The sequence below is a fragment of the Myotis lucifugus genome, unplaced genomic scaffold (genome assembly GCF_000147115.1).
Source record: "Myotis lucifugus unplaced genomic scaffold, Myoluc2.0 scaffold_85, whole genome shotgun sequence".
NCBI classification, from domain to species: domain Eukaryota; kingdom Metazoa; phylum Chordata; class Mammalia; order Chiroptera; family Vespertilionidae; genus Myotis; species Myotis lucifugus.
This window is the reverse complement of record NW_005871133.1, coordinates 4350476-4375064: the sequence shown is the minus strand read 5'-3', so window position 1 is coordinate 4375064 and position 24589 is coordinate 4350476. Positions and strand designations below refer to the sequence as shown.

Below are 24589 nucleotides of genomic sequence, written 5' to 3'. Positions count from 1 at the left end.
TGTGTGCTCCATCTCCCAGCCCCGCCCCTTCCCTCCCCGCCCCAACTCCCTGCCCAGCCGCTCACCTCCCGCCCTGCTCCACCTCCAAGCCCCGCCCCTCCACTTCCCTGCCCCCCCCCCCCCCGCACCTCTCAGCCGCTTCCCTCTCTTCTCCGTCCCCGCAGCTCCCCTGCGCTCCTGGCCTCCCCCCTTCCTTGCCATCTCGTGGCTCCCGCACTGTCCTCCCCTCTGCATTTCTCCTCAGGGTCCCGAGGACCTGCACCCCTCTGCTTCCGTCGTCATAGTGGTTACGTCTTCTCTGCGCCGGAAGGAGAACCCGCGAACACTTGGAATGATGGCGGCGGTGGATATCCGAGGTAACCCGTGCTGTCAGCCTTCGTTTCTTGCTGGTCTGGGGTCTGGTTTGGGGCTCTCTAGCTCGCGGGGCAGGGGTCAGGCTCCTTTGTGATGTCTCCCAGCTCTTCCTGTGGACGACTCAAAGCCTCACTCTGGCGAAAAGCAGCCTGGTTTTCCCCGCTTCGCGGTGTCTCTTAGAAGCGTGGAAACCAAGGGATTGGGAAGGTTGGGCTTTGAGCCCTCAGACCGCAGTGCTGTTTCACACGCATGTTTCTGCGGTGAACGTCGGGGCTGCGGGGTGAAGGGATGGCCTGTGGGCAGGGTGGGAGCTGGGGGACGGACCGGCGGGACTGGGTCCACCCCTGGGACTTGGCGTCGCGGCTGCTTTCTTTCTGACATCGCGCCCCTTGCGCCCCTGAGCTTGAACCCCGAAGATTTTCTTCTGTAAGTTTTATGTTTGAGTCTGCAGTACCTCCCGTCAAACACCCAGCAGTTACGGAGGGTCGTTTCTTTTTTACCGCTGAACTGCCAAGGCACTCAAATATTTGTCGACCAGTGAATAGATACATGGAGGCGCATTCCCCTCGTCGCTGCTCGATCTCGGGAGGCATGAAGCTGTACATCCATCCTCTTCTCTGCCCACCTACACACCCCCGTTTCAGTGAATTTGAAAACCGAACCGAACCAAACAAAAAAAGCCTAGAAGTTGTGCTCTGGTATTCCCGGGCGGGAACCAGCCGGAAGGGCGATTGAAGAACAGCTGAGGCGTGGGAGCCTGGTTCCCAACAGGCCAGGTTCCCCCAGGCCGGAGGAGGGATCCTGGAAAAACTCAGCGCAGAGCGCCCGCCATGATGGTTACCTTTTCGTGTGGTGCTGTCTCCCGCAACACTTCCTGCGCTTGCAGGAAACGCTCAAGGTGGATGTGTTCCCACTTGAAACGTTGTGGTACTTTTTCTTAAAGGAAGTGTGAGTTTTTGTACCTGGGTGCAAGCTGAGATTCAACCCTCCCCCCCCCCCGCCCCCCATCAGGTGAAAGAAAAAAGGCTTTCCTCAAATAATGTTTTAACTATCACCCTGGCCGGTGTGGTTCAGTGGTTGGAGTATCCGCCGGTGCATGGAAGGGGCGCGGGTTCCATTCCGGTCAAGGGCACATACCCGGGTAGCAGATCCCATCCCCGCCTTGGTCGGGGGCGGTGGGGGAAGCAGCCAAAATTGATATCTCTCTCTCTCTCTCTCTCTCTCTCTCTCTCTCTCTCTCTCTCATTGATATTTCTCCCCCCTCCCCCCTTCTACTCATCTCTAAAAATCAATGGAAAAAAGTATCCTCTGGTGAGGATTAACCAAAACAGAAACCACTCAAGATGCTTAACTGCAAGATGCTTCAAATCATTTCCATATAGGTTGTTTTTGTATATACTTGATTTTTATTGATTTGAGAGAGAGAGAAGAGAGATCGAGATTTGTTGTGCCACTTATTTATGCATTCATTGGTTGATTTCTTGTATGTGCCCTGACCAGTGGTCTAATGTGCAACCTTAGTGTATGGGGACAACACTCTAATCAACTGAGCTACCTGGCCAGGGCTGTATATACTTGATTTTTAAAGGGAAATGTTTGAGATTCCTTTTTCTATATTAACCTAAGTGGATGGAGTCTAGCATGCTTATTACAAATATATTCTCATTTTATAGTTATTCAAAATGTCCAGTGATCTTCAGCATTTCTGAAAAATACTTTTACGTATTTGTCTTTCATATAAGTTAGGCACTTTCAGTGCCTAATTTTATCACTTGCTGATTGTTAGAGAGCTGTTTGGGGGCCATGTCGCCATGCACCCTTGCTACTAAATAAAAAAAGAAACATTTAGTTCAGACTGTTTTCAGATATTTAGCTTTCATACTGTCTTACTTTTTATTTGGATTTGTTAGAGTCTTTGCAAAGGCTCTAACGTGGGAGCATGCCTGGTGTGTTAGAGGACCAGCATAGAGGCAGGTATGGCTGAAAGAGAATGAGCAAGGAGGCGAGAAGAGATGAGGCCAGAGAGATAATTGGAGAATTGCTCCTTATCTTCCTATGCATTGCCATTGCCTTCCACTAGGTTCTCATCACCTCATGCCCATATGTATTGACTCTCCATAATTGTTGGTAGGTGGGATCGTCACTAAACATTCATTTGTTTCTACAGATTATTTTCTTTCTGGAAATGATCTGTAATATTTTAACAATTTATTGTCAATGTGTACTTATTATGACACCACATATACGTAGTTTCCACTATGTAAGTGATAAAGAAACCTAACATTTTCTTCTACAAATGCCCTTGACCGGAATCAAACCTGGGACCCTTCAGTCCACAGGCCAATATTCTTAGTTGTTTTTCATTAGGAAATCTGTCTTTTTATTCTTTGGCTTGTTACATATTTGGTTATGGCATGATCCATTTATGATGAACCATCTTAATAGTCTCTACTGATTATTTGATCATTAACATACTTCATCTACTTATTTCCTTGGTTTTATAATGCACACAGCACATTTTACCTTTATACACTTACTTTTTCTCACTTGATTCGTTTTGCTCGGAACTGCTTGTCACCTTGGGTTAGGTCTAACTTCTTCAAAGATGTCAGAAGCAATTACAGTATAGGAGAGGTTGAGGTTTTAATAGTTCCTTCTTCAATCAATATTTATAGGCATTTTGATGTTCTTGACTCACACCTATTGGGATTTAGTATAGTTAGTGGTGTGAAACATCATTGCAGCCAGTAGCTAATAAAACTCATTAATTAAAGGTGTCTAGCTCTATTTTACCATGTCTTTTTTTTTCTTTGTGCATTTTGAAAATTTTCAAATTTAATTCTGTTCTAAAATATGAAATTGTATGACTTGTAATTAAGGGCATTGTACTTCTCATTTGCCCTTTAACTTTTGCATCATCTCATCTATAATAATAACTTTCTAATTTATTTCTTGGTCCCTAATTGGGAGGTTGCAAACTGGTGGCTCTGGATGTGTTTTCTTTGGCATGCATGTTGTTTGAAAACTTTTCAATTAGTTGCCAACATATAAAAACTTAGGATTTCCAGTTTTTTGAAAGATCTCTTTAAATTTCAAGTCCTATACTTCTCTATCTTATCAAATTATAATTGAAACATAATATATTTTTATATTTTCTCACCTTTGTATATGCATTCTCTCTGATTAGAATTGCTTTGCTCCTTTTTCCAGCTTAATCCTCTATTCTTTAACATACTAGGGGCCCAGTGCACAAATTCATGCCCCTTGAAAGGAACTGTGGGCCTCAAGGCTGCGGTAGGCACAGGGGTGGGTCTCGGCCCATTATCCGCGACCCCACTCAGCCCCTCCCGCGATGGCCCCCAGTCCCCTGTCTGCAGGCAGCCCCACTCCTGCCGCCGCTGCTCCCACATGCTGATGGTGCCGGCCCTGCTCACACCCACTGATGGCGCGGAGCAATTGGGGCTGGCGCCAGCAGCGGGTGCAAGCGGGGCCGGTGCCATCAGTGGGTGCAAGCGGCAGCTGCTGCCCCGATTGCCCCCTAGGAGCAAGGGGAGGTGGAGAAGCCCTCAGGGGCGATCAGGGCCGGCAGCTGCTGCTCGCACCCACTGACAGTGTTGAGTAATCAGGACCAGCGCTAGGTGCCGGTAGCGGGTGCGAGTGGTAGCTCCAGCACTGGCAGCAGGTGCAAGCAGGGCCAGTGCTGGCAGTAGGTGTGAGAGCCAGGCAGGTGTGAGCACCGGGCAGGACCACGGCGCGGGAGCAAAGAATTTTCAGTAACCACCAGAGGCTTGCCCGATGACAGCAACTGGCGCCCTGCCTTGATCTGGTGCCCCCGCTCACCTGCTCCACCATCCCGCTGCAGCCGACACCCACCATGTTCTGCTCTCTGCTGCCTGCTGTCAATGCCCGCCATGTTCCATGCGCGCCCCCTGGTGGTCAGCACGCACCACCTGGTGGTCATAGCGACTGGTTGTTCAGTTGTTCCACCATTCAGTTTATTTGCATATTAGCCTTTTATTATATAGGATAGGATAGTGCTAAAACCCTCACCCCATAAAAAATCATTCCAGTTTCCTCAGGTAGGGTATTCTGCTCCCTCCACTGTGCTCTCATAACACATTTATTCGTACTTTTATTATAGCACTTGAGTTGTTATTGCTTTCTTGTGTACTTGTCTCTTCTGTTAGACTGTGAGAGTATGTAAGTTAGGATCCATGTCTTCCTTTTATTTATAGTGCCTACAACATGAGATACATAATACTTGTAGGATTAGATTTTTTTCTCTTTTCTCATCTTTTATTATTTTGTTTCTTTCTTATAGATAATCTACTGGGAATCTCTTGGGTTGACAGTACATGGATCCCCATTTTGAACAGTGGAAGTGTCCTAGATTACTTTTCAGAAAGAAGTAATCCTTTTTACGACAGAACGTGTAATAATGAAGTGGTCAAAATGCAGAGACTAACATTAGAACACTTAAAGTAAGTTATTGTAAGAAAGTAGCATCTTGGCCAACTAGAGATTCTGCAGTGAACAGTTCTTTCAAGCTGTGGATCGTGAAATACAGAGTAAAAGTTTTGGAAGAACTGGAGTTTTGTTTGGGTTCATAAGTTTTGATTGGCAAAGGAATTTTTAGTAGTCATTTGTTGCTTAGGAAGTCTTTACTATAATAACTTTATATATTACTGTCAAATTAAACTATAGCTATGAGGTTTAAATGTAGATCTGATGAGCAATGCAATTGTTATTTTCAACCTAGTAACTATACTAATTATCTACTCTACATGTAATTTAGTGTCTTTAGTAGGTTTATAGTAGATTTATCTTTGTATGACGAAAAATTTTAGTCAAACTTATACAAAGCAAGATTCTTCAGACTTAGGACATTAAGAATTTATTACTGTTATAAAAGTTTCTGAAACAACTGTGTAATAAAGTGTGTTTTTTTAAAATCTGTCAGCAAACATTAGGGGGAATTCATGAAATTAAATTTCTGTGGTATTTTAAATAACTTTTGTTATGAAACAAATATTTATAACTATTAAGACAACTTATTGTTTTAAACATAATCTGCCAGATAAAAAATGCAATGGGGCAAGAATAAGGTTTTTGATATTTTCTAGTTGGGTAGAATAGATAGTTGACATATACAGTCAAGACATGAATAGTCTTCACCATGTATACTTTTATATTTTACATATATTTATAAATCTCCCAGGTCAAGAAGCATCATGGTATTTTGGTTGCCTTTTTTAAAAAATACATTTTTTAAATACATTTTAAAAAATACATTTTTTTTTATTGATTTCAGAGAGGAAGGGAGAGGGAGAGAGAGATAGAAACATCAGTGATGAGAGAGAACCATTGATCATCTGCCTCCTGCACACCCCACACTGGGGATTGAGTTTGCAACCTGGGCATGTGTCCTGACCGGGAATCAAATCATGATCTCAACCACTGAGTCACACCGGCTGGGCTTGGTTGTCTTTTTTGAAACATGCTCTTCAGTATACTTTCATGATGAAAATTTAAGTTCATCATGAAATTTTATAAATAAATTTTGTTGTTTAAAAACCAAATCTTGCCGAAACTGGTTTGGCTCAGTGGATAGAGCGTCGGCCTGCGGACTGAAGGGTCCCGGGTTCGATTCCGGTCAAGGGCATGTACCTGGGTTGCAGGCACATCCCCAGTAGGAGATGTGCAGGAGGCAGCTGATCGATGTTTCTCTCTCATCGATGTTTCTAACTCTCTATCTCTCTCCCTTCCTCTCTCTGTAAAAAAAAATCAATAAAATATATTTTAAAAAATAAATAAATAAATAAAAACCAAATCTTTACCTGTATTTGATTACCTTGGAAAATAGCCAATTTTGTTAAACAGCCAGGTTTTAATATCAAACACAAGAAGTTTTAATTCTACTTACAGTGTTGTTATAATTTTATATAATAATTTGAATGTTCTACAGAATTGTTTATAGGGCATTCATAGATCTCTGGATGTCTGTGTTCTATTTTCATTCAGTCAGATGGTTGGAGTGGAATACATCCTTTTACATGCTCAAGAGCCCATTCTTTTTATCATCCGGAAGCAACAGCGGCAGTCCCCTACCCAAGGTAAAATGTGTAAACTTCAGGCATTATTTTTTTCTTAAAGCACCATGATTTATTTACTTTCTGAGCTATCCAGTTGGTTTTGTTTTTTTTGGTTTGTTTGTTTTCTTGGGTTCTTTTTTGGGCATCCCCAAGACAACATATATATGTTCAAGTGCTTTACTAGGGGGACTCAGCAGACTCAGCATATCGTTAGTCATGTGTAAATTTTGTTAGGGCAACACAGTAAGAATACCCAGCCAGATCAATAAGGAAAAAAGCCATATCAAGTGGGATCTGTAGGGATCTGTCCAGGTGTAAGCTTTCTATACTTTCCTCTCTGTGAGGGGCCACACCAAGTATACCCTCCAGCAGTGAAATGCAGCTCCATGTGTGTATGTCTGCTCAGGAAACTCCATTTGAGACTCTGAGTCCAGATTTTTAATGAGGACTAATCATGTAGACCTCTTATGCCTGCTAAAATTCCAGAGCCTTAGAAGGAAATCATGTTTCCACTATAATCATATTGTTTGTACAAATTGTCTAGGCAGGCTGGTATGGTAGACATAGCTTTATCACTTGGGAACCATTTCAAATGGAGTTCCACTAGTCACATGCTTGGACACCAGGGGTCTCCCAGCATGCCCAGGGGCAGCTCTGCAAGCACTAATAGAGCAACTCTCTATATTGAAACCTTGTCTTCCTGTGAGCACAAGTGTTGGGATTCCAACTGAACCTCGAGCATTCCAAGTAACTTTCTTTTCATCTCAGACCACTGAGTCTAATTCTGTTACAAAATACGTGGTAGGTGCAGTTGTACCAAATTCTTAAAAGGTCAGTTGAAAACCCTCATTGACACATTCAACCACAAGTCTTACCTGGTTTATCTAACCAAACAAAAACTTGCCTTAGAAATCACACTGAAGAGTATAGAATGCAGATTTGATTTTGAATCATAGCGTTAGTCACTTACTTCCAAAGGTGACCAGCTACATCTCCTAATTTTAAAATCCCTCATCAAGACATTTAGTAACAACCTTGGTATTGATTCCAGAGAATGACTTGTTAAAGAAGTTCTAGAATCAAGAACTTAAAATTTAGTTTAAAAATCTAGAGTTTTGGTCCAGAGAAAAAGAACCTTAGCCCTGGCCCATGTGACTAAGTGGGTTGGGACATCATTCTGTACACTGATAGGTTGTGGGTTCGATTCCTAGTCAGGGCACATAACTAGATTGTGGGTTTGATCCTGGTTGGGACGTGTACAGGAGGCAACCAACTGATGTTTCTCTCTCCCTTCCCCTCTCTAAAATCAATGAAAACATCCTCGGGTGAGGATTTAAAAAAAAAAGAGAACCTTAGAACAAAGGCAAGATCATGGATAAGAGTTCCATGGTGAGAGGGTTCAAGGTATAGAAGCTATACAAGGTGGCACCAGCCTCACTAGCAGCTATTTTATTCCTTAGGACTCAGGACGGGAGCACAGAGGCAAGCTCAGCACATTTGTTATCTTCACCCTAGGGCTGTAAATCTCTTGCTGTAAGATCTTATTCCCCAAAGTGTGGTTGACTGACAGCAACATTGGATCACTTGGGAACTTGTTAGAAATGCACTATGCCTACTGATTAAGAATCTGATTTTAACAGGATACTCAGGTGATTCACTGCTCTAGGGCAAGAGTTGACAAAAGTTTTTCTGCGAAGGTCCACAGAGTAAATATTTTAGAGTGTGGGGCTCATGGTTTCTGTGACAACTACTCAACTAGCAGCTGTAGATAATAATGTAAATGAATGGGTGTGGCTGTTTTATAATAAAACTTTATTTACGAAAACAGGAAGTCTTTTTAAGTATATTTTTTATTGATTTCAGAGAGGAAGAGAGGGAGAGAGAGAGAAATATCAGTGATGAGAGAAAATCACCAATCAGCTGCCTCCTGCATGCCAGGCCCTGCCTTAAGTTTTAATATGAGAAAATGTCAACTTTTAGTTGTTCTTTTTATGGAAATCTATTTAGTAGTTTGTGTACATGGCTGTATTCATAAATGATTTTTTCCCTTCTACTGCTTTAGTTATCCCACTGGCTGATTACTATATCATTGCTGGAGTGATCTACCAGGCACCAGACTTGGGATCAGTTATAAACTCTAGAGTGGTAAGTGTCTTCACATTATTTAAACACTAAAAACATTTACTTGAGCGATCTTGCTTTCAAGAATCAAACACAGCTCCTTGTGTAAGTCAGTATAAAGTGTTGGGTATTAAAATGTTTTGAGCATTATTAATGAGAAATTGGGAATTCATTTTCTTTCTACAAGCTTACTGCGGTGCATGGCATTCAGTCAGCTTTTGATGAAGCTATGTCATACTGTCGATATCATCCTTCCAAAGGGTATTGGTGGCACTTCAAAGATCATGAAGAGCAAGGTAGGTAGGACACCTAGACCTTCTGAAAACAGTTTGGTATCTGAGAATTAATCTGTTTTCTTTAGGTAAACAGCTATTGATGATTTCTAGGTGTGTTTTACTTCCCCTTACAAAGATTCTTCATAGGATTATGACATTGTCACAGCTACTATTTATATAAATAGATGTGGTAATAATAGCTTTCCCATAGGAACAGATATACATTTCAGTGTTAGGTAAATGGTAATCTTTGATAAGTAGATTCAAGTTTTTAAAATATTTGGAGCATGCAGAGAAAATCAATGATGAGGACTGAGTAATGGTGATATTTCTTGTTTACATAACTGTAGAGTCATCTTGAAATCAGGAACCTGAATCTCCCAGTCTTAAAACTAGGGGAGATGCTCTTAGAGCCTTATTCCCAGGTGACCAGTCTTTTTTTTTATTTTTCCATGTTATCACCTGTTGTGATGCCAGGTTCCCCAGTTTCTGTAGCTGTTAATCTTCTACTCATTCTACACCATATTTTACCAATAAGTACTAGAAGTGTGTCTATAGCAGAATACCTATAGTTTGTATTTCCTTCTCTGAGAAATAGCAACTCAGCATAAATTACTAATGGAAAAGTAGCCTTTAAATAGAATTCAGGCTTGTGTCATGAATGGTCTCTCAGATACAGTTATATTTATTCTTAATAGTAGTTGCAGATTGCAACATCAGATGTAGGAAAGTTTACATTAGTTAAATAAACTTCTCCTAAGAGCTCTCTGCCCCTACCCTAATGAAATGTTTGGAGTGAAACTTACCTGGAACCCTTCATTTAGAGACAGTCCCCCAATATATATCCCTCCCAAGGGAAATTCTATGTCATTAATTTCAGAATTTCTCTTGTAACTTCTTTCTTGTCTTGAGGACCTTCTGTTTGGTTTGTCCTGGGGTTTTTTTAGTGATTTATAGTCTTCATAATTGAGAATGGTAACTTGGGGAATTTTTGAAAGTTGCATTTTTCATTTGCACTTATTAGGATTCATGGGAAAAGACCATTTAATACACTTAAAATATACACAGGATAATTTCAAACAAATAATCTGGATTATGGTATCAGTAATTATGGAAAACTTTAGCTTTAAAATTCTTTTTTCTATCCATGCTTATATACTAATTTTTTTTTCATTTACAATTTACATTCAATACTATTTTGTATTAGTTTCAGGTGTATGCATAGTGGTTAGACAATCATATACTTGACAAAGTTAAAACTAAAGTATCTTTAAAAGACATCAGCTTTTTATTTTTTATTTATTTTAGAAATACTTTTATTGATTTTTAGAGAGAGAGGAAGGGAGAGAGAGAGAGAAACATCATGTGAGAGGGAAATATCAATCCATTGATCAGCTGTCTCCTGCACGCCCATGTCAGGGATTGAGCCCGCAACCTGGGCATGTTCCCTGACTGGGAATCGAACCAGTGCACTGGTCAATGCTCCATCCAGCTGAGCCACACCAGCCAGGGTGACATCAGCTTTTTAACACTCCGGTGTGGGGTGAATTTCCCGCCAAAATATAAGATGGCTCTGTCTTTTGGTTTTGTTCCATCCACCAAAAGGGTGGATTACAAACAAATATTTGGTAATACGCAGTTACAATCGGCCCGAGTTTACACGTTTCCCGCACTCCACCGCAAATCTATATGAACCGAGTTAAAGACGGCTCCCGCGGAGTACGCGCAATTCACGCGAGCCGACTTAACTCGTTTCCCCCACTCCAAGTGTTAAATGCTAGAATGTTAATAACTTCATTTAAGAGGGAGAGTTAGAATACTTCTGTGTATATGCTCAGTTTAACTTATTTGGGAGATTATGTTTTAACTAGCAGCCATGAAAAATAATGAAGTTTGAGTATATTCATGGTGGATAAAAATTTGTAAAATATAAAACACCAAACTGGGCAGTATTTTGATTTGGACTTCATATTTTAACAGAAAAAGTTAAACCTAAAACCAAAAGGAAAGAAGAACCAAGCTCTATTTTCCAGAGGCAACGTGTGGATGCTTTACTCCTAGACCTCAGACAAAAATTTCCACCCAAATTTGTGCAGGTAATGAGAACATGTGTGGTAAATTTGATACTGTTTCCTGGCATGTTTATTTTTATTTTTAAGTTATTTTTATTGATTTTTAGAGAGAGAGAGGAAGTGGGAGGGGGGGTGGAGAAACATCAATTTGCTGTTCCTTTTATTTATGCATTCATTGGCTGCTTCCTGTATGTGCCCTGATCGGGTATCGAACTCCAAACCTTGGCATGTCGGGATGACGCTCTAATCAACTGTGCTTCCCGGTCAGAGCCTGGTATATTTGTTTTTAATTGAGAACTGTTTCAGATGTGACCTAAAAGTATTGATTTCCTCATTAGTTAAAAAATGATCTCTGAATCAAAGGAGAATTTTTCAAAGACTTAATGGAGAAAGTGGGTAAAGGGAATGGAAATAACACTGTTCTGTGCTCTTAAGTTTAATTTCTCATTGAATTTTAACAAACTATAAGGACTACATATAGACAATATTTTCATTCAAAAGGTTGCCGAAAATGTCATAGATAATAACAAAACTAGAATCTGAAACTCATGCTGTTTTACTCTTAAGTGCTCACTTCCAGCCTGCTGTGACAAAATGGTTAAAACTTAAATGACAGAATGGTTAAAACTTTAGTAACAAAAAACAACCCACCAAAAAACCCCCACAGAACATTTGAGGCAAAAGCTTTGCCATGATAAATGGAGGAGGCGGGAGTAATAGTAGAGTTACATCATATTGGTGTTTAAGATATATGAATTCCATTAGTTCCAACAATAATAGAAAATCTATCTGCCATTCTACTAAATGAGCTTTTGAAGTGAAGTCAGCATGAGATGGAATATGTGAACATGTTATTCTCCTGGTTAGTCTCAGTTCTTAATGGACTCTTTCCAGCGCTGTGTATACACAAGGCCATATATACTGCTTTTCTTGTGGGGGGCCTAATTAAGAGATTTTTAAAGGGTCATTTTAGGTTAAATGAGATCTTTGACACCATGAGATGACTTTAGAATAGCTTCCCGTTCCCCCTTTCCTGACTTCACTCTGTGAGAGATGTGTGCTATTGAAATGGTGATGTGGTGGTGAAGGGAACAGAGGACACAGATAGAGCTCAGGACAGGAAAGCCAGTTTAGAGAAATGTCACGATTACACTTGAAGATGAAACAATGTCTGATGAATAAATGAATTATAGCTGTAGGGTGATGTGTAACCACTGCAGAGTATAAGCGGTTAGGTGTAGTTGACCATTTATTCAGTGAGTACTGCATAGTATATAATGGGGGGCGGGGTTGGGGAAAGAACACCTAGACTTGCACAGTACAGAAGCCACTAGGTACATGTGACTAATGAGCATTTGACACACAGCTAGTCCAAATTGAGTTGTGACATATGAAATGCCCATATACCCATTATCCTGCTTCAACAATTATCAGACATATACCCACCCATTTTAGTTTTATCTCTTCTTCCCCTACTTACTCCCAATTATTTTGAAGCCAGTTAATGACTGTATATCATTTCAGTGAGTTTTTTACATTTTTCTTTGAAAGGTTTAGCCGTAGTCACACATAAAGTTGTCATTTTCCAGAACCCCTCCTTTCTTTTAACCTTCCAAGGGCCAAAAACCAACTCCCCAAAAGAAAGCATGTCTGACTTTTTTTATGTAATAGAAGTAGGAAAAAGATGGCTCTCTCTAGAACTGTTAATAATCCCTTTGCTCCTCCTACCTAAAACCTTTCTCCTCACATCTGGAGAAGAAAATAGATCCTTGGTCTACGTGAAGTCTCCTATGAACTCCTGTTTACCCATTGCATCTCCCAGAACCATTGGTAGCTAAGGACTTAGTCCTACTAATCCATTGTATTGCACAGTTAAACTTCTAGATCCTAGGAATGTTGCCCATTAGGGGGATGCTCAAGAAAATATTGAAGAAGTCCTAAAACTTATTTTTCCATATTTTAATTCTTGTTACCACTGAAGGTTACATGGATAATGATATGATGGCAGTTGAGGCCCTCAGAGCTTTCTATGATGAATGTCTTTTCAGTGCTGTTTTCAGAAGCTGCTAGAACACCATAGGATATTACTTCAGCTAGGTTTATCCCAAGGTCACGATTAAATTTTATCAGAAAGGCGCCCCCATTCTATTTTCTCATCTCAAGCCACATCCTACTAGTTTGACAGTTTTCACTAGAAAAGATTAGACAATGTGGGTTGGATAGAGAATGACATTATTCCAATATCCAGGTAATATAGTTCAATATAGTGTCCAATATAGTTCATATGGTTCGATGCTAGTTGTATAAGAATATCCCTTCTCAGTTTCTCACTCCCTTCAGTGTATGCCATATATTTCCTTTACTATTTTATTAAAATATATTTTATTGATTTTTTACATAGAGGAAGGGAGAGGGATAGAGAGTTAGAAACATCGATGAGAGAGAAACATTGATCAGCTGCCTCCTGCACACTCCCCACTGGAGATGTGCCCGCAACCAAGGTACATGCCCTTGACCGGAATCGAACCCGGGACCCTTGAGTCCACAGGCCGATGCTCTATCCACTGAGCCAAATCGGTTAGGGCTTTCCTTTACTATTTTAAATTGGAAAAGATTTGTTGACATGTTTAAGTCCTAATATGTTCATAAGATATGTGATGATGTAGCTGTGTTGGGGGTTTCTGTGACCTCCCCCATGTTTGGTGATTTGTTTAAAGGACTCAACAGGATTTATTACAATGATATAATAAGGATATTATATCCTTATTATATTTTATAAGGTTAAAAACGTAAGTGGAGTCTGGAGGAATCCATGTGTAGGCCTCCTTATACTCTCTCCTTCCCATGAGGGATCACACAGAGTGTACTCCTCTCAACAGTGGAAATACAGCAACATGTATGTGATATTTCTGTACACAGAGGTCCATGAGAGACTTGGTGCCTGTGGTTTTTAGGTGGCGGGAAGTGAGTGGGAGGGTTGTCATGTATGTGCTCTATCTAACATGTACCAAAATACTACATTCCCTGCAGGAAAGCAGGAATTCAGCATAAAGAACATTGTATGTACAAACAATCTAGGTGCGGTAGCCACCATTATTAGGGAATGGTGAGAATCCTCCAGAAATCCAAGTTCCTAGTCCCTAGCCAAGGTCCAGCCTCACAAGCTGGCCTTTCGAAGGATAGCAGCCTTAGGCCTTCTGTGTTAACCTTTCTGCACAGTGGATAATCATACGGAGCTCAGTTTTGGTCTTATTAAGTTCCCAGTACTTGCAGTTGGCGTGGGCTGATAGGCAGTTGGCAGCATGAACCTGGCACATGTGATATCAGAAAGTGTAGTCTTTAGTCAAAGGAAAATTAGAAAGCTTAGGGAGGGCATGTAAATTCAGAAAGAAATTCAGAAAACAAATGGAGGCAAATGGAGGCAGTTACTTTGAAATGAAGAGAACACTTTTCTTCTGAGATGACAGGGAAGTGTATGAAGGTATTTTATATATAGGGTGGGGCAAAATTAGGTTTACAGTTGTTCAATAATAAATGAATAATAATCCAAGAATAAACTCTCTGTTTTGGGTGCTCACCACTGTAAACCTATTTTTGCCCCACCCTGTATGTGTGTGTATTAAAGGTGTAATAAGTTTGAAGGTTGATAGATGGAAGGGACCTTGGGGCATTGACTTTTTTTTTTTTTTTAATCCTCACCCGAGAATATGCTTTCATTGATTTCTAGGAAGAGAGAGAGCAACATTGATGTGAGAGAGAAGATTGATCGGTTGCCTCCTATATGTGCCCTGACTGGAAATCGAACCTGCAACCTTTTGATACTCCCAATAAACTGAGCCACCTGGTCAGGGCCCCTTTTTTTTGTTTAACATAAGAGGTAGAGTAATTGGCTGAGGATGTGGGGTACGTTGTGAGCCTTGTGGAGAAAGGAAGAAGAGGAAAGTGTTTTAAAGTATTTAACTTGAGTAATAGGAAAAGGGACTCAACAGGACTCAACCAAGTAAAAGAACTGCTTGGATGTACAGAATGAAGGATCTGACTTTGTTCCTGACTTCTAGTGCCCCCAACATTTTTTTTCCTGCAGTTTGCTTTTTATTTTTAACTTGGAAGTTTTTTTATTTTTTTAAAATATATTTTTATTGATTTCAGAGAGGAGGGAGAGGGAAAGAGAGCTAGAAACATCAAGGATGTGAGAGAATCATTGATTGGCTACCTCCTGCACGCCCCCCATTGGGGACTGAGTCTGCAATCCGGGCATATGCCCTTGACCAGAATCAAACCTGGGACCCTTCAGTCCACAGGCCAACACTCTATCCACTGAGCCAAATCAGCTCGGGCTGCAGTTTGCCCTTTAATAGTGTCCTCATCAGAAACCTTATGTTCATAGAAAAATACCTCTTTTCCCTCTGTACTTCCCATACCCGCCATCTTTAAAAGTCAGATGGTTCATCCACACTTCATTCTGCTTTTTTCATAGCTCATATCCCCTAAGCAAATAAGTCTCCAAAGTCTTGAAAGGCTCCATTTTCCCTTCTATTGGAGTCTGCTTAGCTGATATTTGTAAATCATGTAGCCTGGATGCAGAGACAGAGGGTTTTGTAGGTATTCAGGGTTATTTATATTTGACTCTTTTGTTCTAGTTTTAGATTTGTCTTTTTTGAAACAGGCGAAAAAGAAGTAGAAAATGATAAATTTACTTTTTATGATACATACAGTGGTTCCTCTTCATGTAGTCATCTATAATGTAATGTGAATGAAGGTGTAATTTAATAAGAATTTTGAAGTAAAAAAAAAAAACTTTGCTAACTTGCCCTGTTTTCTTCTACTTCTCCCCACTCTCTCTTTTGTTTTCTCTGTTTTTAATTATAGCAAAAGTCTGGAGAAAAGCCTGTCCCAGGTATGGTTCATCTGATGTTCTTGTTAAACTTGAAATAAGACCAAACAGCCTGTTTAACTCAGTAACAACTTAGCATATGAGATGAGCTACTGTCATTTGGTCCTTCTAGATCAGGGGTGAGGAACCTTTTTTTCTGTCAAGGGTCATTTGGATATTTATAACATCATCTGAGGACCATACAAAATTATCAGCTTAAAAATTAGCCTGCTATATTTGGTCAAACATTTAATTAACTCACCCCTAATGCCTAATAACCAAATGATTTCTTGGGACTTACATAGCCAGAGGCTGTACGTTCCCCACCCCTTTTCTAGATTCTCTCATTGTAGCTTGTTACTCCTAACCTCGGGATTTGCTGAACTGCCAAGAGACGGGGCTTTTTTTTTTTTTTTTAATATATATGTTTATTGATTTCAGAGAGGAAGGGAGAGGGAGAGATAGAAACATCAATGATGAGAGAGAATCATTGATGGGCTGCCTCTTGCACACCCCACACTGGGGATTGAGCCTGAAACTCGGGCATGTGCCCTGTCTGGGAATGGAGCCGTGACCTTCTGGTTTATAGGTGGACACTCAGCCACTGAGCCAGGCTGGCCAGGCAAGATGATGCTTTTGTGGTAGTGATGTTAGGATTTAAAAGGTGAATCAGAGTGGGAAGAATAGGAATTGAGGAGGTGTGGAAAAGATGAGGTGATTTGAGGTTTGGGGTTCAAATTGTTCAAATTTCAGTGTTCATCATTGAAAAGAGATATTGACCTATCCATTGAACTGGGATGGAATAATCATGTATACTATCTTATTTAAATGCCATGTGTTTTTGTCTAGTATCACAAATTTGCTTGGGTTATCAGGTTTTTAGACTTGTAAATGGATTCTTATACATCTGCCTGATGAAACAGCTAAATTTAGAACTTGAGATAAGCAGTTCTAAAATGAATTGGAGTTTGAACCGTTCATATTAACTGTTGTCTAAATTGATCTCATCCCTTTATCCTTCTCCCCCTCCAAAAAATAACTCCTTTTGATGGGTAGTGGATCAGACAAAGAAAGAGGCAGAACCTACACCAGAAACTGTGAAGTCTGATGAGAAGGAGACCACAAAGAACATCCAACAGACAGTGAGCACTAAAGGTCCCCCTGAAAAACGAATGAGACTTCAGTGAGTATTGGACAAGAGAAGCTTGTAAGACTTCTTGTCCATTATTATACCTCATACTGTGACAGGCTCTTGAACTTTGAAATTCTTTGTCACAACTCTCATTTGTATAGAATGTGCTTGCTCTTTATGCTCTTTAGGAAAGGATATAAGGACCCTCATGCTTTTGAGATGGATTTTGTATGTATCTTTTGTAACCTTTCCCCTACGGACTTGAGCAGCCTCCTCACTCAGATGTGTATTGCTTACATATGTTTGAAACCAAATTAAAGTATTTGTCTAAATTACTTTATCATGACTTTTCCCCCTTATTTCTCTGTCTGAAATATTTCCATATGCACTTTGTAAACACAAAGGATTAAAGTAGTAAATACAAGTTTAGTTTCTTTTTTAGTTGCATATTTCTCAGTATTAAAATAATTCAGTTACTTAACAATTTGAATGGTAAAGAAATGGGAAAAAACTCACTTGCCTATACCATCACCCTACAAATCCTTTAACAGTTTTGCGAGTTTTCTTTGTCTTTTTTTTTTAATGCATATTTTAGAAACCAAAACTTGTAATTATTCTGTTCATATAATTTTACTTTATCACATTATTATGTCTGTTGTAAGCACTTCTCCATGTTTACTTAGTTTTTATAGATTATTTATTTTAATGATTGAATAATTCCTCTGAGTGATTATACATTTTCTTAAACTCTTCTTGTGTTCTACTTAGGTTTTTCCCAATTGGCATTATTTTAAATGAAGCTGTTGTGATTACATTTGTCTATAATGACTTTCTGATATTTAGTATTTATTTCCTTAGGATAGAGTCCCAGTGGTAGAATCACCAGACTCTTTACTCCTAGTCCATATTGCTAAGTTATTTTTTCTCAAAAGGTTTGAACCAGTTGTCACTCAGCAAAATATGAAAATACCAACCCCTCCAGAATTTACTACAAAAATGTTTTTTTATTATTTTAAGTGGTTGAATAATTGCTCATGTTTGACTTTTGCTTTTATGAAATGTCTGATTTTCTGTATTGTGTAAGATTTTTCTTTTAGCTTTGTATTTTGACATAATTTCAGGCTTACAGAAAAGTGTAAAAATAGTACAAAGGATTCCTACATATATATGCCTTTTGCCAAAACTCCTCATATGTTAACGTTTTTCCATATTTGTTTTATTCCTCAATCTTTTCCTGTCCTCTCCCCCATCTCAGACTCTCGATGACAGTTGCTATTTTCCTCTCTATGTGTATGTGTATATATAATACACATCTATACACACCTTTTACTTTTGGATTAAGAGTCAATTGCAGGCATGATGCCCATTTTCCTTAAGTACTTTTGTGTATATTTCCTAAAATCAAGGATATTCTCTTACATAGCTATAGTACAGTTATCAAAATTAAACTGATATGATACCATTACCTAATCTGTAGATCTCATTCATATCTTACCAGAGGTGTCAAGAATGTCATTTACAGCAAAAGAATATCCTGAATTACGCATTGGATTTAGTTGTACTGTCTCTTTAGTCTGTTTTAATCTGGAATAGTTCTTTGTTTTTCATGACTTGATATTTAGAGTTTAGGCCAGTTATTTTGTTGAATGTCTCTCAGTTTGCTTTTCTTTGATATATTTTCATGATTAAATTCACCTCTTGTGCTTTTATCAGGAATAACATGGAAAAGATGCTTGTTGGAGACACATGCTATTAAATTGCCTCATTTCTGATGATGTCAGCTTTACTTGGTTAAAGTTACTGTCTGTCAGGTTATTCTACTGTAAAGTTACTATTTTTTTCTTTTGTAATTTAGAGCTATCTTGGGGGGGAAATAGAGGTTTTGTAAATAGCATGGTATTCCTCAAATTTTTTTCCTACAAGTTAGCATCCATTGATAATTCTTGCCTGAATATGATGGTTGCCAAATGGTGAATTTCTAATTCCGGAATTCCTCTATGACTATTAGTTGGCTTTTTGCTATAAAGATGGGAGTTTTCCTTTCTCCCCTTCATACTTATTTATATCATTTTGAACTTCTAGATTCTTATTTTATTTGATAAGTTGTATTTCTTTACTATTATTATTTATATTGATGCTCAAATTGTCCCAGATTGGGCCATGAGAGCCTCTTCACGCAGATTCCCGTGTCCTTTTGATATGACCCTCTCATTCATTGAGCATTTTCTTTACATTTTGGCACAGTTGGATATTCCACGTTCCTCCCAACCTTGGCCTGGAATCAGCCGTTTCTAAGGTCCCTAGTTCCTTTTGGTGGAGAATGCATTTGGAAATCAAGATTTTTGGGCTAGGTGTGTTCCTTTGCTATTGTGTTATTGCTTCTAGGCCCTTTCACCTGACACAGTTAAGAACGAAATACTATATATTTACATATGAGTGAATACACATACGTCTCCACACATACATCTATGTTTATTAAAAGCCATCAATTCACACTAATACCACCAATTCCAGCCCATCACCACAGGGTTCACTCTGTCCTCTTCTATATGTATAACTCTCTCACATAGGTGAGAATGCTGGTTCCTGTTATCCACAGTATTTTTACTTGCTTAATCCTATAATAACAAAGTAGTTTTAGAATTGCTAACCTGTACCTCTGCCAAAAAGAGGCCTCCTAATTAGAGTTCAGAGTTTGCTTATTTCTTTTTATAAGTTTAGCTTGAAGCTATATAGTTTAGATATTGTGTTTTAAAATTACTTTTGTTCAGCCCAGTTGGTGTGGCTCAGTGATTGAGCGTCGACCCATGAACCCGGAGGCACAGTTCAATTCCGGTCAGGGCATATATTGGGTTGTGGGCTTAAGCCCCAGTAGGGGGTGTGCAGGAGGCAGCCGATCAATTATCCTCTCATCATTGATGTTTCTATACCTCTCCCTCTCTCTTTCGCTCTCTGAAATAGATTTTAAAATATTTTACAATGCTAATTACTTAGAAGTAATTTTTACCTTAAAGGTAAATTGCAGCAAAAGAAGTAAAGCTGAGCCCTGGCTGGTTTGGCTCAGTTGGTTGGAGAGTCATCCTGTACACAGAAAGGTCGTGGATTTGATTCCTGGTCAAGGCACATAGCCAGATTTCAGGCTCGATCCCTAGTAGGGGGCTTTCAGGAGGCAGCCAATTGATTCTCTCTCATTGATGTTTCTATCTCTCTCTCCCTCTCCCTTCCTCTCTCTGAAGTCAATAAAAACTATATTAGCCCTAGCTGGTTTGGCTCAGTGAATAGAGCGTTGGCCTGTGGACTGAAGGGTCCTGGGTTCGATTCCAGTCAAGGGCACATGCCCAGGTTGCTAGATCATCAGTGGGGGGCATGCAGGAGGCAGCCTATCAATATCAGTGATTTTCTCTCGTCATTGATGGTTCTCTCTCTCCCTCTCCCTTCCTGTCTGAAATCAATAAAATATATTTAGAAATAAAATAAAAACTATATTAAAAAATTACTTTGGCTCACTTTCTTTTCAGTGGTTACATTACTCATTTTTTAGGTTGTTTGGTTGATTTTATTCTGTTCTGAATTTCATTTTAGTTTTTCCCCTTCATATTAATTTCTGTTTTGTTGTATTGTTTGAGGCATGTGAGATGTTAACTTGGTTATAAATGTCAGAACTGTCAAAAAAGATTCTAAGTATTATGCCCCTTCATCCTCTGGCCCACTCATTTCTTCTGTCTTTTCCACCTCATTCCCTACCCATCCCCTCAAAAGTAAGCAATTTAATTATTCTCTAGTTTACCTGTACTGTATTTATTTTACAACAATATATAGGTATATTCTTATTTCCCCTCTTACACAAAAGGCAGCATATTATATAAACTTTTGCACTTTGCTTATTTCCCACTTATTTAAGCATGAACTTTTTTTTTTTTTTTTTTGGTATATAAAGAGCTTCTTTTTTTTTTTTTTTATTAAATTTTTATTGTTCAGATTACATTTGTTCCTCTCCCCCCCCCCCATTAACTCCCCTCCTTCCAGTTCCCGCCCCACCCTCCGCCCTCACTCCCCACCCACTGTCCTCATCCATAGGTGCACAATTTTTGTCCAGTCTCTTCCCGAATCTCACATTCCCCTTTCCCCCCAAGAATAGTCAGTCCATTCCCTTTCTATGTCCCTGATTCATTATAATCACCAGTTCATTCTGTACATCAGATTATTTATTCACTTGATTCTTAGATTCACTTGTTGATAGATGCTTGTTTGTTCACAATTTGTATCTTTACCTTTTTCTTCTTCCTCTTCTTAAAGGATACCTTTCAGCATTTCGTATAATACTGGTTTAGTGGTGATGAACTCCTTTAGCTTTTCCTTGTCTGTGAAGCTCTTTATCTGACCTTCAATTCTGAATGATAGCTTTGCTGGATAAAGTAATCTTGGTTGTAGGTTCTTGGTATTCAGCACTTTGAATATTTCTTGCCATTCCCTTCTGGCCTGCAAAGTTTCTGTTGAGAAATCAGCTGACAGTCGTATGGGTATTCCCTTGTAGGTAATTGAGTCTCTTTCTCTTGCTGCTTTTAAGATTCTCTCTTTGTCTTTTGCTCTTGGCATTTTAATTATGATGTGTCTTGGTGTGGTCCTCTTTGGATTCCTTTTGTTTGGGGTTCTCTGCGCTTCTTGGACCTGTAAGTCCATTTCTTTCACCAGGTGGGGGAAGTTTTCTGCCATTATTTCTTGAAATAGGTTTTCAAAATCTTGCTGTCTCTCATCTTCTGGCACCCCAATAATTCTGGTATTATTCCGCTTGAAACTGTCCCAGAGGCTCCTTACACTATCTTCACACTTTCGGATTCTTTTTTCATTTTGCTTTTCCAGTTGGGTGTTTTTTGTCAAATCTTTGGTTTGATTCTTGTGCTCCTCTGGTCTGCTATTGGGTATAATATTCTTTATTTCAGTCCGTGTATGCTTACTTTCTAATTTCTTTATCGTAGCATCGAGGGTCTCATTAGTTTTCGTGAGGCTCTCCACAAGTTTTTTGCAAGCCCTCAAAATTGCGATTCTTAGCTCCATATCCTCCATTTCTGTCATGTTTTTTTGTCTCCGCATCTTTTATGCTTTCTTGGTGCACCCCCTTGTGGTCTTTGTGCGCAGTCTTGTTCTAGCCAAGCCTTAATTGTTGTAGTTAACACTAGAGGGATTTGACCACCAGGCCGACTGGCTATAGGAATCAGCTGTGTGGAAAACTTCAGTCCTCTGGGGAGGCGCTAGTCCAGCCTTTGCCTGAGGCGATCGGCAAATGGCTCTGCGCAGGGCCTGGGCGGGGCGGGCTCAACAGGGTGGGGGGAGGGAGCAGCTATGGCTGCTCTCAGTCCGTCTCCAGGGGCTCTGCCTCTCTGTCCCCGTAACCGCTGCAAACCTCGGAGGGACCGTAGCCAGACAGTCCCGCTTCTCCCGTTTGAGTCAGGGTCCCTAGAGACTCGCCCGGATCTGTAGCCCAGAGTCTGAGACTCACTCCTGATTGAAAACGACAACCGCGCCCTCAGCCACCAGCCCGCTTTGCGCGCGCACCGCCGCACCACCGTACCTTTAAATTTTCCACACTGCGCCTCCTCTAAGCCTCGTAATGCTGTTGTTTTTCCTTCTAGTTGAAGAGTCTCTCCTCAGCCAGCCTTCCTGTGGTTCTGGGTGATGTCCGTTCCGTCTTTTAGTTGTATTTTTGAAGTGGTTGTTCGAGGCAGCAAACTCCGGTGTTTACCTATGCCGCCATCTTGGTTTCTCCTCTTAAGCATGAACTTTTGACATAAAGATATTAACTCTTTCTTTGTCATACTTGCTTCAAGTATTTTTCCAGCATGGCTCCTTTTCTTATAACTACATTGCTGCAAAATATCACTTAATAGAAAAGCACACAAAATATTAGAGTACAACTCATTGTACCTGTGTAACTCAACATTGCCAGTACCTCAGAAACCACTTTATGTTCCCTTCTATTTACAATGCTTGTCCTTCTGATTCTGATCCCTAATTTTTTTGGTAATCATTTGTTTTTTTTACATTTTTACTATGTAACAATGTATCCATAAATAAATGTTTTGATTTCCTATTTTTCTTGTCAACCTTTTATTTTAGTTGTATTCACTATAGTAATTTCAAAATATACAAACATATAAACCGAAATGTGAGCGTAAAAGAGAATTATTATTTCTATTTCAACTAAGTCTAATGTGTTAAAAAGATTTGCTAAGGGCTAGATGTTTAGAAAAACAGTCAATGAAGAGTGGATAAGGCAATTGCAAAAGATTGAGGAGAAATATCAATCTAGATAGAGTGTGCACCTGGATTGCTTTGCGAATGTTTTTAAGTCCTCACTGCATTTTAAAGAACCTGAAACCAGAAATCTTAAACAATATTTTAAGGGAATGACTGGTGTCCTTATAAAAAGAAGTCCAAGTGAAGAGACAAATGGAAAATGTTAAGTGAAGATGGCGGATTGGAGTGATGCATCTGCAAGCCAGGGAATGCCAAAGATTGCATCAAATCACCAGAAGCGAGGAAGATGTAAGGAAAGATTCCCCTGCAGGTTTCAGGGACAGTGTGGCCCTGCTGACACCTTGCTTTTGGACTTCTAGCTTTCAGAACTTTTGAGACAATAAATGCCTGTTGTTTTAAACAGACATTTATTAAAACTTCCAAGATTCTTGCAGACATTGGAGACTGCACAAGTACAATACCAGCCACACAGTAAGGATGGTGAGAACAATGTGACCCTCTGCACTCTACTGGGCAAAAGTGAAGGGCAAGAACTCAGCCTCTTGCAGAGGAATGATATTGCTCAAGATCCAAAGTATGAATTGGGCCAAGATTATTAGGGTGGAGTTGTCGAAGTCATTCTAAAATGTTAGTCACAGTACAATGGACACGGTCATGCATTCATTCACCCTTTCATTCAACAAAGATTTACTGATGTTGGGCACTGAGAAATGCTGGGGATACAGCAGCAAGCAAAGCTGACATTGCTCATGGATGTTAAAGTCTAACACAGACGTCAGATACTAAACAAGTAACTAAGTACAATTGTGTTGAGAATCCCCCCAAAAAGAAAATTAGGGCCTATGACAATGTATAAACTAGTCTGTGATTCAGAAAAGGCTTCCCTGAGGAAGAGACATTTGATCTGAGATATAAAAATGAAGCAAAAATAAGCAAGCTGAAAGACAGAATGCATCAATTCCACACAAAGGGAAGAGTTATCTGCAAAAAATTACCATCAGCATTTAACAAAGCTAATTACTTCCTTCTTGAATTGCTTTTTCATTTGGTTTTCATGGGCTCACTTCACTGGCAGCTACTTCACTGTTATTCTTTCCTATTTTTAAATATATATTTTATTGATTTTTCTACAGAGAGGAAGGGAGAGGGATAGAGAGTTGAGAGAAACATCGATCAGCTGCCTCCTGCATCTCATGGTATTAAAGACCGTACATATGCTGATGACTGCAAAATGTGTATCTCCAGCTGGGACTTCTTTATAAAATCCAGATTTGTGCTTCTAACTGCCTACTTGGCATCACCACTTGAATGTCTAATTGGCATCTCAAAATAAATATGTCCATACTACACTTTATCTCCCCCTCCCACCCTCACCCCTAAACCAGTTTGTCCCACAGTCTTCCTCATCTCTGTTA

General features: G+C 39.7%; 1 protein-coding gene across 3 annotated transcripts in view; it reads left to right on the top strand.

The window, feature by feature from the left end:
* The first annotated feature begins 120 nt into the window (after positions 1 to 120).
* MED6 (mediator complex subunit 6) overlaps positions 121 to 24589 on the top strand; it is a 32209-nt gene continuing 7740 nt past the window's right edge. The window contains exons 1-9 of one of the 3 annotated variants that reach the window (XM_014457843.2): positions 121 to 356; positions 4676 to 4835; positions 6376 to 6467; positions 8509 to 8591; positions 8755 to 8863; positions 10823 to 10938; positions 15784 to 15811; positions 16844 to 16970; positions 22550 to 23007. In XM_014457843.2, coding sequence (XP_014313329.1) covers positions 332 to 356; positions 4676 to 4835; positions 6376 to 6467; positions 8509 to 8591; positions 8755 to 8863; positions 10823 to 10938; positions 15784 to 15811; positions 16844 to 16970; positions 22550 to 22553 — 744 coding nt within the window. In that variant the 5' untranslated portion in view covers positions 121 to 331 and the 3' untranslated portion in view covers positions 22554 to 23007. Of the gene's footprint in view, positions 357 to 4675; positions 4836 to 6375; positions 6468 to 8508; positions 8592 to 8754; positions 8864 to 10822; positions 10939 to 15783; positions 15812 to 16843; positions 17260 to 22549; positions 23008 to 24589 lie in introns of those variants that run through there. The other 2 variants (XM_006091035.3, XM_006091034.3) reach the window with 2 other exon arrangements.